General features: G+C 31.9%; 1 protein-coding gene across 5 annotated transcripts in view; it reads left to right on the forward strand.

Moving 5' to 3' along the window:
- Positions 1-16692, forward strand: part of LOC125056422 (sodium/hydrogen exchanger 9B2-like) — a 37767-nt gene extending 21075 nt beyond the window's left edge. For 4 of the 5 annotated variants that reach the window (XM_047659504.1, XM_047659507.1, XM_047659506.1 and 1 more), the window contains 11 exons: positions 2277-2371; positions 3541-3640; positions 4346-4494; positions 5328-5559; positions 5906-6075; positions 6276-6490; positions 7741-7912; positions 9985-10139; positions 11099-11263; positions 11445-11649; positions 13719-16692. In XM_047659504.1, coding sequence (XP_047515460.1) covers positions 2277-2371; positions 3541-3640; positions 4346-4494; positions 5328-5559; positions 5906-6075; positions 6276-6490; positions 7741-7912; positions 9985-10139; positions 11099-11263; positions 11445-11649; positions 13719-13912 — 1852 coding nt within the window. In that variant the 3' untranslated portion in view covers positions 13913-16692. The remainder of the gene's footprint in view (positions 1-2276; positions 2372-3540; positions 3641-4345; positions 4495-5327; positions 5560-5905; positions 6076-6275; positions 6491-7740; positions 7913-9984; positions 10140-11098; positions 11264-11444; positions 11650-13718) is intronic. The other variant, XM_047659505.1, reaches the window with a different exon arrangement.
- Positions 16693-17745: the final 1053 nt, after the last annotated feature.

The raw sequence follows: 17745 nt of genomic DNA on the forward strand, positions 1-17745 counted from the left end.
CAATACAGAGCTTTTTGTTAAAGTAATTAACTTACATGTCCCAGAGTTTATAAATTATTTTAGAAATATCTTTTTAAAAAGATGATTGGTGTTAAGTTTAGTTGAAATTAATTAATTTAGGCTTTTTGAATACAAATAAATATCAGAAAGGTCTATAAAATAGAAATAAAAGTCTATAAATCCAAAAAAAATATGCTACTACGATAAAGTTACCACGCTATAAATAATAAAAGACAACTTTACAAATAGATCAACACAGACTATAGAGGCTGACAGTATACAATTCCTCAATTTGAGAAATATATGTAAGTATTTACTATTTTTTTATAGGAAACACGAACAAGATCAATTGATTGATTCGTAACGTAACTACTTATATTGCTACTAGGCACTTACTCTGCTTAGTCTTATTTGGAGGTTCTATGTCCGAGACAATAATGTTTTGAGATTCACTAAAGGCTGATGACCTGCTAGTATGGTCTATACTCAAATTCTATAAATAACAAACAATTTTCCTTACATAATCAATTGATTGATTCGTAACGTAACTACTTTTATTACTACGAGGCACTTGCTCTGTTTAGTCTTATTTGGAGGTTCTATGCCCGAGACAGTAATGTTTTGAAATTCACTAAAGGCTGATGACCTACTGGTATGGTCTATACTCAAATTCTATAAATAATAAATTTTCCTTACATAATCAATCATATCTGATATCTAATTATAGTCTACTTGGACGTCTACTATTTTTAGCAAAAAGAATGTCACGTAAATTGCATTCACAAAAACCTTGCTAGTCACATGACTATCATTTATGGGCATTGCAACCTTTGAGTGCAGGGTTCGAGCGGTAACGTTCAATGCCACTACCCTTGAAAATATAATTGATTCAGCAAAATAGCGGCTCTATTGTTATTTTTTATAGCTTTTGTGTTGTACTAGTGAGCTTTGAGAATTTGTATTACCTATGGTTCACTAGTTGATTTCGTCTTAACAAAACGACTCAAACACGTGATAACAGAGATACCTTTATTTTTAATTTTGGAATACGCAGTTCAGGTTTCTCTTTATTTTTTTTTTATAAATCCATCTGCAATCAGCCTCATGGCTTTTATCAGATTTTATAAGAAATAATGACAATTAGGGAACGCAAATCCATCCGTTTCTCTTTATAAATATCTACTTTTGTATTTTAAAAACGACTCTCATACTTAATTCACAGTTTTGTAATCAGTCGATTTTTTTTATTAAGCAACAAATCTAAGAACTAGATAATAATTTGAGATATTTCTTAAAATTATAAAAATAATGTAATATTTGGTATACCAAAAAAACGTATACGTTAATATGATAGAACTTTGTAAGTTTAACAAAAAAATATTAAGTTGTACAAAGGTCTTCTAGGAATGCAATTGCGAGATGATTCATGTTGCAAACTTTGTATTTCTACTATCTATTAAAATTTAATAAATCTCTGTATTATATATGTGGAAAAATTACCTTTAACCCAACTAATAATTAGAAAAGGCCAAAATGTGACAAATACAGGTATGTAGTTCTAGAGTTTAAGACTGCAAATTGTATGAAGACCTCAATCCTAGCCTAGTTCTTTTACCTATTTATTATGAACGTATTTATTACCCACATGGGTATCTCTTTCACTATATTTTATTTGAGTTATGTTAGTGTTAACTTTATTTTTTTTACTATATGTAACGTATACAGACAGACAGATATATCACATAGACATATATATTACAAATAAAAACACACACACAAAATAACAATAATCAAAGATAAAAAAAATAAATAAAAGATATAATGAGAGATATATGAAATATTATATATTTTTTCCTTTTCCCATTCGGTTCGTCTCAAGTATGTAATGCGTGTGTGCTGTGGCTGTAATTGGCCCTGGCTCAGCATTATGCTGAGGAGCAGAATGCTCTACAGCGCTGGTCATTCTGCCAGACACTTAGTAGAAAATAATAATAATAATATTAATAAAAGTTAGCAGTATAAGTAATGAAGTCTTGTGTAATGTGGTGTGAAGTAAATAAAATTAAAAGCTAAATAAGAATAATTGTTAAGAATTAGAAAAAAAAAATTTGGGCGGATCAAAAACTAGATTTCGTAGGATTTTCGTTGATTTAATAGATTAATTTTATAGCTGCGACTAAAATTAGACTTTAATTTAAGACTCTTCTATACATACGTATATTTTTTAATAAGTTTATAAAATAGACCAAAAAAATTAAGCTGCTTTTAATTTACAGTAGGAATGGCCGAGTTTCAGCACAAGCAGAGGGGCCATCGCGGCGGAAAAGCAATTTACACAATGCCATGGCAGCGGAAATGGATACATCATGGGGTATGCCAAATTATATTTATCTTTTAATTTTTATGCACAAATTGTTGTTTACAATTAATCAGTTTAAGCTATTAATATAAACTATGGTTGCAAGGTGTCGAAAACCTGCATTTTTGTTAGTTATATTGAATTATTACCATGTCATGATTGAAATTGTATTACAGTATTTTTTCTAACTACAAAAAAGTATCAACTTTGTCATAAACTTCGCTCACCTTAATCAACACCATCTAGAAAAACTTAACGATATATACTCACATAACATTGACCTAATTATCAGGGCAATCCGGTCAATAATAAAACCTAGCCTAACCCGTGTCACAAGCGTAAAAACTTTCGATAAGACGGTGATATCGATTTCAGTCTGCGAGATCTTTTTTTAATACAGCAATCCGATATACCGTCCGTTTTCAGAAAACTGCAATTCAGAATCCCTTTTTTTATTTTGGTCTGTTTTGGCTTCGCACCGCTGGACATTTATTTAATAATATATGTACTATAAAACAATAATGCCCGCCTTCCACTGCGAGCGGAACGGACCCATTACGGACTCCGCTAGACTCGTAACGTTGATTTGAATACATTTTCATTTCCGTGGGAAACTCGGTCAACTCGCTAACCTCATATGTGACTCTTTCAACTCGCTCTCTCCGCTGCGCTCGTCTCCGCTTTGGTGGAAGCACATGTATGAAAATCATCGTTACTAGTATAGCGGAGTCCGTAATGGGTCCGTTCCGCTCGCAGTGGAAGGCGGGTATTAAATATTGCTGAAATAGCAACTGTGTGCTGCCATCGTCATTATATGTCACAGGGCTTATAAATTAACAACGTCACAGTCTAATCAATTTAAAAACCGTTTTTAATATTTGATTACAGTGTTTGCGAATATTGCTAGATTGCCTATGTTATCAGACATAACGTAGGATCCTTATAGTGACATTTTTCAAATGGTTCCAGTAGTTTAGGAGTCTGTTGAATGCAAACACACAATCAAATATTTCCTCTTTAATATATTAGTACGTGTAGAAAAATCACGAATGCTTTATATATTTATTCGAAAGGTTTTCGTGCTCGACACCCAACTGAAAGGTGCCAATTAAACATCTGTTTATTCTCATACGCTGTGAACTGGAATAATCAGCCATGTCTCATACATGTTTAATCCCCAGAACGGCCGACACACATCGAGGGTAGATACAAGAAATACTCCACTACATCATCTGTTCACTCGAAGAAAGCTCATTCACATCACAGCGAACACGTTGAAAGGTAGGTAGATTTTTAATTGTATTATGAGAAGTTATTCAAGTCATTTTAAAAAGTCTTCCGTTCGGGCACTAGTACATTATGGCGTTAATAAATAATCAAGGCGAGCTTACTATCCGCATCGTGAGGATATTTTACTACTCTGGTCTGATTATTATTTAACTATTTTATATATAACTTTAGACATTTTAAACATTTAACTAATATTACTCGTACATAAAGATACATGACTTAGTTTGTATTACTGTTGAATAATACGTCTTCAGTCTTGGCTCTTTTTTTATTTATAAGGCTATGTTTTGCAATAGGATCTTTAAGCCTAATCTACTTTTTTTACGCTTTTGTTTCATAACGCTGCTTTAAGTAGACTTGATATAATTTATAAGTATCACCGATAATTAGTAATAGGCCTACGTTATAGTAAATAAATAAAAAACAAGATTTAAGCAAATTTTTGATATGACTAAATAATAATGTGCTTCTTGCATCTATCTTCGAATACCTATTGTTCCGAGGTCCGTGACAACTTCAAAGAACACAGACTTGGTCTACTGAGTTTTCTCTTGCCACGAGATTGAGTAAAGTCAGGACCTTGAGGCTGTGTCGTTATATGAGAGATTTTTAAAATACTACCAAAAAGAATTTGTTTTTAATAGGCAAAACATTATGTAGTATTTTTTTAATAGTCATGTTACACTCCTTTAACAGGTCGTGGTGGTACGCTTGTTGTCAAAAGTGTCACAGTGACGACTCCGGCATTCCGACGTGGGAGCCACCGCACTGGCAAAAATTTTGCCCCTATCCACTATGTCCGTCATATCGGCACTTTGCTCAAAACCTATCAGTATTAATTATCGGTGAGTGATTTTAAATAATGAAAATTAGATAATGGTATTCATTTATTCCTTTTTGTTTAGGTAAAGGAAATAAGAAGCGTTGATAATTTTATATTACAATGGTATATGACGCTACGGGGGGTCTCGGCCTTGCACGGCTGAACGTGATTTTTTAAATATGTTTGAAATAAATATAGCAATAGTAAGGATTAATATTTTATTTTATGAATTAATTTTACAGTCTTGTAGTTTTGAGTTTATTCGTTACAAATATACATTTTTCCATTCTTATTAAAATCATTGATCGCTTGTTTTTAAATAAGAGTTCCTTTGAGGATAGTAGTACTCATTCTACCTATATATATGTGTTTTTGGACGTAAAAATTACGTTACACCTTCATTTTAAAGCATACATTTTATGTGACGAATGGTTTGAAACCCATAACATTATCGTAAATATTATCCGATTAGTTCACCTAATAAGTTTATGATTCAATTATAATTATTTCGTTTGTGATTTTGTGAACAAAATGTTATCGTGTATCTTAAAGTCGAATATCCTTAAAATAAAAAATATAATAAAATATTCGCAACGAGCTGTTTCCCCCAAATTATACCCGCAGGTCCGTTACGCATAAGCGTGTTCTTACAAAAGCAAAAAATAAGATTTGTTTATATGCTTTCAATAACGACCCAGTTATTTATGCATACATTTAGTAACTTTACGCGGTTTTATTTATTATGCTAGGTGTATAATATAGAACGTAAGTGTATAAGTATCACCAAAACTCGTTAGTTAGTCGTCCCAGATTAAAAAAAGGAATTATCCGATTAAATTTTTCCCAATTTTACAGGTATTTTAGTATGGTTAATAGTATGGATGGTATTAGGAGACACTGCGGCGCCAGGCGGGCAACTTTTCATGTTGGCAAGTCTAACCATAGCTGCCAATATCGGTGGGTGGCTGATGGTAAAACTGACAACCTTACCAGCTCTAATTGGAATGTTGTTTACCGGAGTGTTGTTAAAGAATATTGGCTTCGTTAATTTCGATTCAGAATATTTACACGTGTGCTCGTATATAAGGTGAGTTTAATAAACTTACTAAAAAACGAAATAAACGTCAATAAAAAAAGTTCTCAAATCAAGGACGTAGAACGGACGAGAAAATCTGCCAATAAACTTTCCGTCATTCTTTTAAATTGCCAAGTTTGTTGTTTTACAAAATGTTTGTAAGCATCCATCGTGTAAGAACATCTCGATATAAACCTGTAATTATTTTTATTATTCAAATGTAGGTGTTTAATATGAGCAATTTGTGCCTGACACATCCTTTTTTTTATGTTTTCCAATATAATAACATAATTAATGTTTAGTTGAAACTTTGGACTATTTGAAGGGGTGTTTTTAACTGGGCACATTCCTTTTTCAGAAAAATAGCTTTAACGATAATTTTAACCAGAGCTGGCTTAGATTTGGACCCAATGGCCATGAAGAAATGTTTCTTTTCCGTAATAAAATTGGCAGTAGTACCATGGACATTTGAATTTGTTTTGTGCGCTGTTATGTCGAACCTTCTGCTTGGATTGCCTTGGGACTGGGGTTAGTATAATTTAGTATATTTAGTATAATTTTTGTATAATTATTATAAAAATCTACGTTTTCTCATAAAGATATTACTCTAACTGTTTCAGTTCAGATGAGTGGGTTAGACTCTCGATGAAAAAAAATAATTTGAATTGTCATAAAAAGTGCGTTTTTACGTCTGTCAATGATATTGACTTATTAAATCATCTTTTTAGCATTCCTTCTCGGATCAGTGGTTGCTGCTGTATCACCAGCGGTGGTCGTCCCGTGTTTATTCCGCCTAAGAAGTAAAGGTTACGGGGTGTCCAAAGGTATACCCACCCTTGTCCTCGCCGTGTCCGGAGTTGACGATGCCATCAGTGTTGCTATATTTGGTATTCTGGCGTCTATAATGTTCTCAAGCTCCTCGGTCACAATGAATATTATACAGGTAAACATTAATTTAACATTTTCAACTTTTCAACACCAACTCATCAAACATCAAAATTCAACAAGCAATGCTAGTAATTAGAATGAAAGTGACTATGGTAAACTGAATTTTTTAACATAAAAATTCCAAATAATAATTAGTATAGAAACTAACATTAGTTTAATTAAAGCAGAGAGAGATACGATAAAATTCTTCAAATGTTTTGGAATTGGGATAAGTCAATACGTAAAAAGTTAGGTTGTTTTGGACAATTATATGTCGCACATCTCTTATTCGATCAGCAAAATTCAAGAAGTATGGTCTTTATACGCGAGTATTCACACCATTCAATCGCAGGTACTTGCAATGCAAAAACATCGCAACAGTTAATCACGGAAAATTTAGTTCTTTGTATCGTTTCCATTATGCGGTGACCATGGCCAAAGCGCCTTAGAAATGACCACACGTTTTCATTGAACTTGTACATTTATAACTTTACTAGGGCAATGATTGCATACTGATCAGTTTAACACATGACGTAGTATGTAGCGTGACAGAAGCAAATCATAATTGTACAGAATGATTTGTTTTTACAATATATATAAATGATCATGATTGTTTTTTTTTTAATTTTCGAAATTGGAACTTTTAATTGTTTACGCTTGTATTATTTGTTGATAACCGAGAATGAATAAGAAATTATACCCGTACCTCGATGTCTTTTATCACAATGGAGCATGTTTCCACCTACACCGTATATGTTTATAAAGTTGTATGAGATGTCTTTGAGGCCACCAACACAGTCGTGAACCTACTGGCAGTGTATGGCACGCGCGGTACCACTTATCACCATTTAAGCCTCCTGCTAGTTTACAACAAGGAACATCATTTGCATAATTTCACAAAAAAATAATTAATAAAACAGAAACTGAAGCAAAATGTATACATGTTAAAATAAACATTGATCGCAATAGCTGCAATTCAAAGGTATAGGTAACAGTAACAAAAAGTAAAAAAAAAATATTAAATTAATAACACCTAAGTACACAAACTGAAACGTTCAACAACAAAATTTATATAGTTCTTAATAATACACAATTATTTTTCCTTCATATTTCATTAATAACAATGGGAAGAATAATTTACTTATTATGATAGGTTACAAAACGGGTTTGGTTAAAATTTCGTCATTCGAATTTTCACTTGTATTTCTTTTAATTATATAAACACGTGGTGCGGTTAAAATTTAAGAAAACGCCTTGTCATTTCAGGGTCCGCTTAGCGTAATCATTGGAATCGCCTTTGGGGTGCTCTGTGGTTACCTGATCAAATACATTCCGGAACGGAACGATGCGTTTTTGGTACCTTTGCGAGTGCTGTTATTGCTCACTGGAGGCCTCGCTTCTATATTTGGCTCGGAAGAAATTGGTTGGGGTGGTGCTGGTAAGTTTATACATCTCTCTACACACACAGCTACTTTAAACCAAAATATTTTAATATATGTATAATCAATTTAAATATGAAAGTTACAAATATATTATAGAATATTGTAAAGAGTTAATATAACGAAGTTTTGATAAGACAGTATTATTTTTATTAAAATAAAATCGTGATTATGTTTGAATACATTATTTTACGGTTAAGATCTTGGTACTTTTAGATGATTTCGTTCTAATATCGGATATTGCTTATAATTTAAAACTTCACATAAATAAACCAAAACTGAAATTGTTAATTCATTTCTATATGTTGCGTCAAAATATAACTTATATAATTTAATTCACATACAGCATAATAAAGATATACCATATGAGTTTAGACCACATATAACAAATTACTTATTTGCCTAAATAGAGGTCGGATGAAATTGTTAAAAAGAACGCACAATAATCCATATCAAATAAACATGCAAATGTCTAATTATAATTTAAATGATTTATTATGTCATATTCAATCTTAGTATCTCAAAATTTATAATCTAAGAACAAACGTGTATCAGTACCAAGTTTGTATAAAATCGTTTTCGCACTTTCCAGAAGTGTAAAATCGATTAAAAGTAAACCGCCATGTCTTTGCTGAGTGATCGTAAAAATTGTTTGGACTCGCATACGAACACTGATTGTTTTCCTCGCCAAGCGTTGCCTTTCACTCAAACAATACATTGTTATAAGAATAGGAACGGAGGTGCAATAAAACAGAGAAAACATGGGATAACAATTATTTATCGAGATGTATTCATTGTTATGTGGATATAAAGTATAAAATCTAAGAATAAAAATTGTCACTGGTCAGATAAAACCTATGAAAAATATTTTCCAAGTTATACTTCTTTTGACGCGTTAGGCAAAAATAATGGGAGTAAATTTTTATAATGCGCGCGCACACCGTCACAAATAACAGACACCCTGAAGTTAGCTATAGTCAACATTTTAGTTTTTTTCTATTGTTAGTACCTATCGTTTTTTCTTCAAACGTAGAATACAATTTTGAAAAGATTTTTCTCTTGTTACGCCAAAAAGGTATAACTTCTAAGTTTTTTTTAGAATTGTTGCAGGTATTTGACAGAATATCTTTATATAAATAAATCCTCAGTGCTTGTCTATGTAATGTAAGTCAAAAAAGTGGATTCGAGAATGGTTTAGAATTTGATCCTCTTTTGGTATTTAAGACGGGTTGGGTCTGCTTGTTATGTATATTTTTATTTACAATACACTGGTATAAATAATACACTAAAGCAAAAGTTTTAATGTAGATGATTATAACATTACAGTAGTAGTTTTTAATTATATGTATTTAAATATAAACAATACCAGAAAATTTCAGTTTGTTGAGATTTCTCTCTGGTAATCTACTTTCTAGATCAATCTTGATGATGTGTAAGTTAGAGATACTAGCACGTAGGGTAAATGTTATAGTTGAAAAATCATTGCCGAACGATCAAGTCTATCGCGGTAAAAATACACAATGTTTTACATAATATTTACTAATCGATTCCCACAATAGTCTGCTTTTACCTTTTTAAGATTTTGAAATTTAACTCGAACTATAAGGATATAAACGTACTATGAGTACGTAGATAGATAGTAGTAGATAGACACTTATAGAATGTAATGGGCTAATGGCCCTTAATACTTGCCTTTATCAATAAGAAACTTGCTCGTTAGTAAAAAAAATCGAAATAAGAAAAATTAAAAATGGAAGGCAAAGCATTATATTATTACAAATTATAACTAGCGGACCCGACAGAAGTTGTTCTGTAAAAAACAACACAAGGAACGCAAATCATCTCATTGTTAATTCCCGAATATACTTAAATATTTTTTTTATCAAATCGGTTCATTAGAAGTTTAAGTACAAAGAGCAGAGAAGAATTTTATTTATAATATATAATTAATAAGGATGACACACACATGTAGTAAAAAAATATGAATAAAATTAACAATAATTGTATTATAAATTCTAAGTAGATTTAATCGTACAAATTGTTATTTTTAGTTCTGAAATATGAATTGCAGGTCCCATGGCGGTTATAGCATTTTCATACGTCGCTTGTAAGAATTGGGTGGAACAAGGATGGGAGCTAGACGATAACCCAGTGGCAACAGCAAACGAGATTTTCTGGATGTTCTTTGAACCAATGTTGTTCTCTATAACTGGGGCTCAAGTTGTGGTAAATATTTTTACTAGTTTAACCCATTTGCTTAGTATTAGGGTAAATTGAGTAACCCGATTTAGTGGAGCAGTTTAATCCGTTTTATATAGAAAGTTAGAGTCCTTCCAAGAAAGAGCGTACCCATTCTTAAATCTGGCAAAGCACTGGTGAGCCCTCTGGGGTTAAGAATGTCCATGGGTATCGCTTTACATCAGATGAGGCTACTGCCCGTTTCACTGTTCTATAAAAAAGTTCGTGTAGACAAGAATCGATTGTCAATACGTAAAATCTTATTGTTAATAGATAACAATAAGATTTTACGTATTTGAATTTTTTTGTAAGTTTTACAAATAAGTTGTATAACTTACTCTGTGGAAACGATTGATAGATACGTTGGATAGTTTCGGGTATTATAATTGATATTAAGATGAAATAAATAAATTTTATGTTCCAATAATATTTAAATTAACATTAACATATAAAATACGTATTGTATAACAACTAAACTCTCTTTTCACCAAAACGTAAACACAATTTGTCAGCAAGAGGTATGTACATATATAGTAAGAGTAATAGACATTTTTCTATTCGCGAAATATGTCCACCGAATTGAGTTACGGGTTCTCTCTCATTATATATACGGGAATTACTTCAGACTGTCTCTCGCCGACCGCGATTACTATATTCGAATGCTATGTGAATTGAAAAATAAAATTAATTATAATTTCCATCACAATAACACAAATAATACGAAATGATAATTAAAAAGAAATAAAATAAGAAAAGATAAAGGATGTAAATAAAAAACTAGTTTGTTCAAGACAATTTGAAGTATTTTTATTATTTTAAATGTTTCCGTTTAGGTTTACTTTCTACTTTTATTATTTCCTGTTTTATGATATGTTATGTAAATGATTAATAATGTTTATATATAAATATAAATAGATATATTAACGCCTGTATAAAAAATCTTGCAGATCGCTGATTTGCCCCCAAACTTAGTATTAGTTAGCGTGGGTATTCTTATGACATGTGTCATTCTACGGGCCATGGTAACAAGTGCTAGTGCGGTTTGCAGTAATTTAAATATGAAGGAAAAAATCTTCGTCGGATTTTCATGGATGGCGAAAGCTACTGTACAGGTATGGAAATAAATATTTTTTGATTATATTTAATGAACACAACTCAACAAACCTATAGTGAACAAGTAGTTTAATAAATGTAAGTATTTTTCTCATTAACAGACAAATAGGCCACACTTACAACAGTTTCACTTCAAGATTTCTATTATTTTAATAATTGGAATAAAAAATACAATTTCAGGCCGCCCTGGCAACTGTTCCTTTGGACTACATCCGAAAGCTAGCAGGGAACAATGAGCCCTCTAGCGAATTGGTTTACTACGCTGATACGATTATCACTATCTGCATTCTCTCTATTATACTCACTGCGCCTCTTGGAGCCATCATCATCACGATAACGGGACCTCGTTTATTATCTAAGACGTCGAAACCGCCAGTTTTGGAAGGTTAGTTATTAAAAAACTTTACAACCAAAGTTAAATCTACCTTAGTAATATAGTGTCTAGAAAAAACTTAACCTGAATTCGTTAAAACATGGTCTCTTCGATCTACTTGACTCGAGTTCGACAAAACGTTCTATACAGTTTATAAATAAGTGTTGTTGACCCAAATGATCTTGATAGGTTATAATGAAACTATTTTTCTTTTACATATCATTTAATTTTATTTACATATTCAAGTATTTTATATTACATTAATATATTTACATTTAGTAAGAAAATCTTTGTGGAGATGTCTTTCTTGGATCATATGCCTGTGTATTATTGGCTGTGTTATAAATGAAATGATTCGGATCCGACCCCGGGACGGCCGGGCTATTGTACTTTGGAGGATTGATATGACCATTTTGATTATAATTATTTGGATACTGTCCAGTCATTGGGCGATTGGCATATGGATCTTGATAACTGGGACCATTTTGTCTGTAATCAACTCCATTTCCGTTTGTGCTTTGAGGTTGACTCAATATCAAGTTTCCCATTGGGTTGTAATTTGGATTATATGCACCACTTTGATGAGTAGGATTAGTGCTTGTTGGGTATTTCGAATTTGAATATTGATTTGGGTATCTTTGGTTACTATTTCCAAATGGATTATTCACGCCATACCCGGGATATGTTTGGGGTCTTCTGTTATCATATGTTGTTCCTATTCCGTATTGTGAAGGATTAGTCATATTGGGATGTGTGAATTGTGGATTTGTTCCATAATTATTAGGTTGTTTGTTAGGAAATTGTACATTGGGAGTAGGACTATTGTTATACTGAAGTGTTTGTGTATTATGTCCATAATTATAGTTCTGATAACGATCAACATGACTCACGGAGCTCGAGCTAGATGAGTAGTTAGAATTGTAAGGGAATTGACTTTTAGGAGGCGTTTGATAAGGTTTTGGATGGATTGGAATGTTTGTGGAAGAAGGATGGGTTGGATATGTTTGTGGGTAGTTTTGTGGAGGCAAGTTCGGGTAGGCCAACTTGGAAGCATTATTGCCATTATAAAAGGATTGTGAATTAGAATTGTAAGGGTATTGACTGTTAGGAAGTGTTTTATAAGGTTTTGGATGGATCGGAATGTTTGTGGAAGAAGGATGAGTTGGATATGTTTGTGGGTAGTTTTGTGGAGGCAAGTTCGGGTAGACCAACTTGGAACCATTATTACCATTATAAAAGGATTGTGAATTAGAATTGTAAGGGTATTGACTGTTAGGAAGCTTTTGATAAGGTCCTTGACTGATTGGAAAGCTTGTGGGCGAAGAAGAATGAGTTGGATATGTTTGTGGATAGTTTTGTGAAGGCAAATTCGGGTAGCCAAACTTAGGAGCATTATTACTATTATAAAGGGGTTGTAAATTGTATTGGGGATTTGATGTCGTATAACCTGGATAAGCTTGTCGAGATTTCCTCCTCTTCTCTTCTATTGGAATATACAAATGCCGTCCTAGATTGTTTGAAATCAAATTTTTCTTCACATTACTTTTTAAATATCTTTCTTCAGGCACTCCCAGTTCCGGATAGTCATTTTGGTCTAATCTTCCAAGTCCCGAAGTAACTGAACATTGCACTAATTGTAAAATAGCTACAGAAATATACACCACTTTTAAGGAGCACATTATGTTGACTAACGAATTCCGGTACGCTGCTGCGTATTAGCGGGTGTTATTTTCATAAATTATTTATCAATACACTTTGACCTTTTATCGCGAATTGTTTACGTAGTGGCATATTGCTCGATATATTTAATTCCTAAAATTCGGCCATATCAATATATTCAAATCATATCAGCTCATATTTGATTGACATAGATTATACCCTCTAACTACTACTTCGGCGGTTTCACATATTTGGTCGCAGCCAGATAATATAAGCCCATGAACTTCCTAGATAAATGGACGTTAGCTATTCCTTTTTTATGTATGTGTATGTGTGTGTATTACGCATGTATGTGTGTGTGACTGATTGTGTATGTATTTGTAATTGACTCCCTTTCCTAACTTACCATATGACTGTTCCAGGTTGGCGTCGCTCACACAGGCCTTCGATTCGTGACATTTCCATCATCGATGAAGAGGAGATTGCAGAACGTGATGCTGAAGTCAGTGGGGAACTACACCATTCACCACCAAGCACTCCTGACCCCACAACGAAAATTCCCACAGCGTTCAGCACACCCAATCCCATAACAGTTCAACCGAACCATCGCACTTGATAGTGGTAAAACAATTATTTATATTCCCGTCCAATAATCCGAAATATTTATTCATAGGTATAATAATAATAAGCATTATTTACATCACGGTCACGGTTACTAAGGCAATTTCTGCCACAGGAATCCCATTTTAAAAACTAAATTAATCTAATTTAACCCTTTTACGTGAAGTACTCTTTCGTCTCTTTCTGTCTGATTGTTACAGTTTTAAAGTGACAGAACATTAAAAACGGTGCAATTAGACTGATTTAGTTCTTATATGGGGCATGAGTTTATTGTTTTTGGGTGATATGACTTGATTTAATTGAATTTATTATATACCTGCGTATATCCGTTGGAGAAGTAAAAATGTACACTTTAGTAATTTTTTTAATATGTAGGAATATCCCAACTTACACTAAGCTGAAGATTTAGAGACAAGTCTTAGTCAATTTATTAACGAAAACATTCAGAAATGAGACTTGCGTCAAATATGTAATAAATTTTAACATACGAGATTTACTTTGACTTAGTGCAGAGCCAAACTGACACCTTACAGAATTCTAATTTGTAATTTTAACGTACTAAGAATACACTGAGTGCATTCAAACGCATTTAAGAACTCAAACAAATTCTTACACCGTTTCTATTTATATCACTCACGTGTCAGCTAAGTTTAAGTACGCAACTCATCTTACTTTCGTACTCAGAGTTATTCATTAAATTATGTGCAAAGGTTTGAACATTTAAAAATAGACTTTTATAAAAATATCCAAAAGTCCAACTAAAGTGATATCTAGCGGAGGAGATCTGAAACTGCGATAGAGTGATCACTTCAACATTGTTAATTATCTAACTCTTCTAACTTCCGTAACGCTGTCGCAAACTTGCAATCAAAAAGTCCATATTGAAGTTGTTATCGCTGTGGGTATTGGAGTACAGATACTTTTGTCTAATGCCATCCTATTGTGGGTTTCGAGTTCGGAAAGATCTTTTTAAACTTCTAGTTGTATCTAGAGTAATCTAATTAAAATCCGTGCAAATGACTTAAGTAACTCTTAATGAACGCAAGCAATTAATATGATTAACAGACGTATGTTACATTAAAATAAATATATGAATGCGGCCAAAAAACGAACTACTTAATAATTTGAATAATTTATTAATTTATGCAAAAATTTTACATTAAAAAAAAATGGATTATTGAAAAATTATAAGTCAAAACTCGTAAAGTAAATGAAAAAAATGTCAGGCGCTATTAATGTATTATGTAATACGATTATTGTGAATGATGCCAAAATGAAAAAGTACCGATATTTACTATTTTACGAGTAAATATTTCTTAATTTATTTGCATTTTTAGATACTTGCCCAAACTATGACTCGCGTATGTCAAAACCCAGGACATTTTTGACGTACTGGAATCATACTTAGCGCTGTTGTTTCTGAATCTTACCCTTAGTCTCCAACCAAATACACCATAAACAAAATATCAGTAATCTCTTAAGAGATTTAAATGCTTCTCACAGTTTTGCAAAAATCAAGTACTATATAAATTGCAATAAAATATTATCTATCATAGATTTTGTGGTTTATGGTCTACCATTTTTTTTTTGAGTTTATGGCCTGGTATCTAGACCTTTAGGCCATATGGTCTACCATATTGCGAAGCACACACAGATAAAAAAACATAAACACGTTTTCTAAATTTATCTATTTTAAATATTCTGTCCGTCCTTACAGCATGGTCATAATAAATTATGATCATGAATACCGTTTCGTACGGTATTTTTATGCGTCTTAAATACAAGGAAATGTAAGATTTCCATTTTCTATTTAAGCTTTACTATCTTCACCTTGTTTTTAGATAAATGTGTGATAAACTCACCAACGCAGCCATTGTTGACCAACATGATTTTACTCCACGAGGCGCACTGCTTTCAGAAAATAAATTGGTTAAAAAAAAATACTGCGCCAATTTTATAGCTTAGTAGACTTATAAAAAAAATTATATACCAGTCCATGGTAACTTAACCTCTTTTTTATCTTTAAAATTGTTTTATTTTTTTGTATAAACACTACACGATTGTACTTACCTTAAAATGGCGTCGATTTTAACATTATTTTGTTATGGCAGAGTATTTTTGACAAAATATATTTAATGTTAGCTGTATTAAGTGAAAATATTAACCATGTGATATTTTAGTATTTTATACATAAGATAAACCTCACTTTAAAGTTGTTTAAAAGTAATTGAAGCAACTTCGTATAGTTGAAAACAGAATTATAACTTATAATCTGATTCCTCTATGTATTCGTAATTATTGGTTGTCGATATTCCAAAACTTTGAAATTTACATTTAAAAATTTATCGAAACGCAAAATGCAGGGACATTTTGCGTTTGTAACAAAATAGATTCTTAGCCTTTATTCTAAGCCTTAATTCCCTTGAATGAGGGAATTATATAATATTTATATTTTTAGAGTATTTTTGTAAAGAGGAAACTAGCCTACGGGTTGGCCATAAAAGGTAACTACCGCAGCCCAAGGCCCATTTAGTCAATGGTTACATTATCTGCCTTTGTGGGAGACTCTGTAGCTTAAAACCACTATTGTACCTATGCGATTTAATTACAAAACATACATTTAGTTGTACTTATTATAATTAATTTTAGAACAGTAGGTACCTTGGTAATTGTAAATTATGATATTAGATGTAAGCGTATGTGCCTCAAAAAAACATTGTAAATAGTTTTATTCTCCATTGAAAATGTCAAAATAAAATAATCATTTTGAAATAACGTCGTTGATTTTATTTTTATACACCAACCATTGCGTTTTATATTCAAAAATCTATTTTCTGTTACATAATTTTATTTGAATTACAAATCTTAAAGCGCACGCACTTTATATATAATAAATTGGCCATTGTTTGGCTTTTGTTGTAAATAAATAAACATCTTGCTTACTAGGCAAAATTAATTCCGTCAAAGTTTGACCATATTAATCCATTTATTATTTCAATTCGTTTTAAATCATACAAAAATACAAATCTCCATAATAATTGTATATACAGGGTAATGCTCGCAACTAATAGAACTATGTATAAACTTCTATTGCGCAAACGAAAAACATATTTTGTAGAAAGGTGATTCATCGTCTGTCTTCTTCAATCATAAAATAACATGAAAATGTTCCTGACAGTGTAAGCCTAGTTGTTAAGCGTTCAATTCTCAAACCAACGTTTTTTTATGTACTCATTTAACACATGCTCATAGAATATAGAAAAAAATTAAAATCTGCCATATATTACATCCGAAATTGTAAAGGAAGAAGACACAGAAATATGCCTTACCTGTTGAAGGGTTACGCAGCGTCATGCTATGAGTCTTGTCTAAATAAGTTCTCAATTCCATAATTTATAATACATATTATTTTTCCTTGCTAATGTTTACGTATCCCAGTTGTAACAGACGGCGCACTCATCACATTATAAACATGTGCAATATAAACATTCCGGAATACTGGATTGTAACAAAACTTAAAATAATGAATATTTTATAGATTACGAGATTTTGTACGATCGTTTCTGATCAGAATGAAGTATTATCGAACTCTAAATCTATCAGAATCAGATAGAAACAGTTGTTTTAGAAACAATAATTAAAATTAAACTTATAGAAATACTCATTCACAGTTTAAACACAAACCCGTTAAAAAAATATACCTATAATTAACTTCTCGGAAATTAATTCACGACATGCTCATGCGTAACGTAAACGCAAATATGAGGGCTCTTATGTTCTAAAATATTATATCCAGAAGCTACCATAGCCAATTAATAACTAGCTATA

The sequence above is a fragment of the Pieris napi genome, chromosome 15 (genome assembly GCF_905475465.1).
Source record: "Pieris napi chromosome 15, ilPieNapi1.2, whole genome shotgun sequence".
Classification (NCBI taxonomy): Eukaryota; Metazoa; Arthropoda; class Insecta; order Lepidoptera; family Pieridae; genus Pieris; species Pieris napi.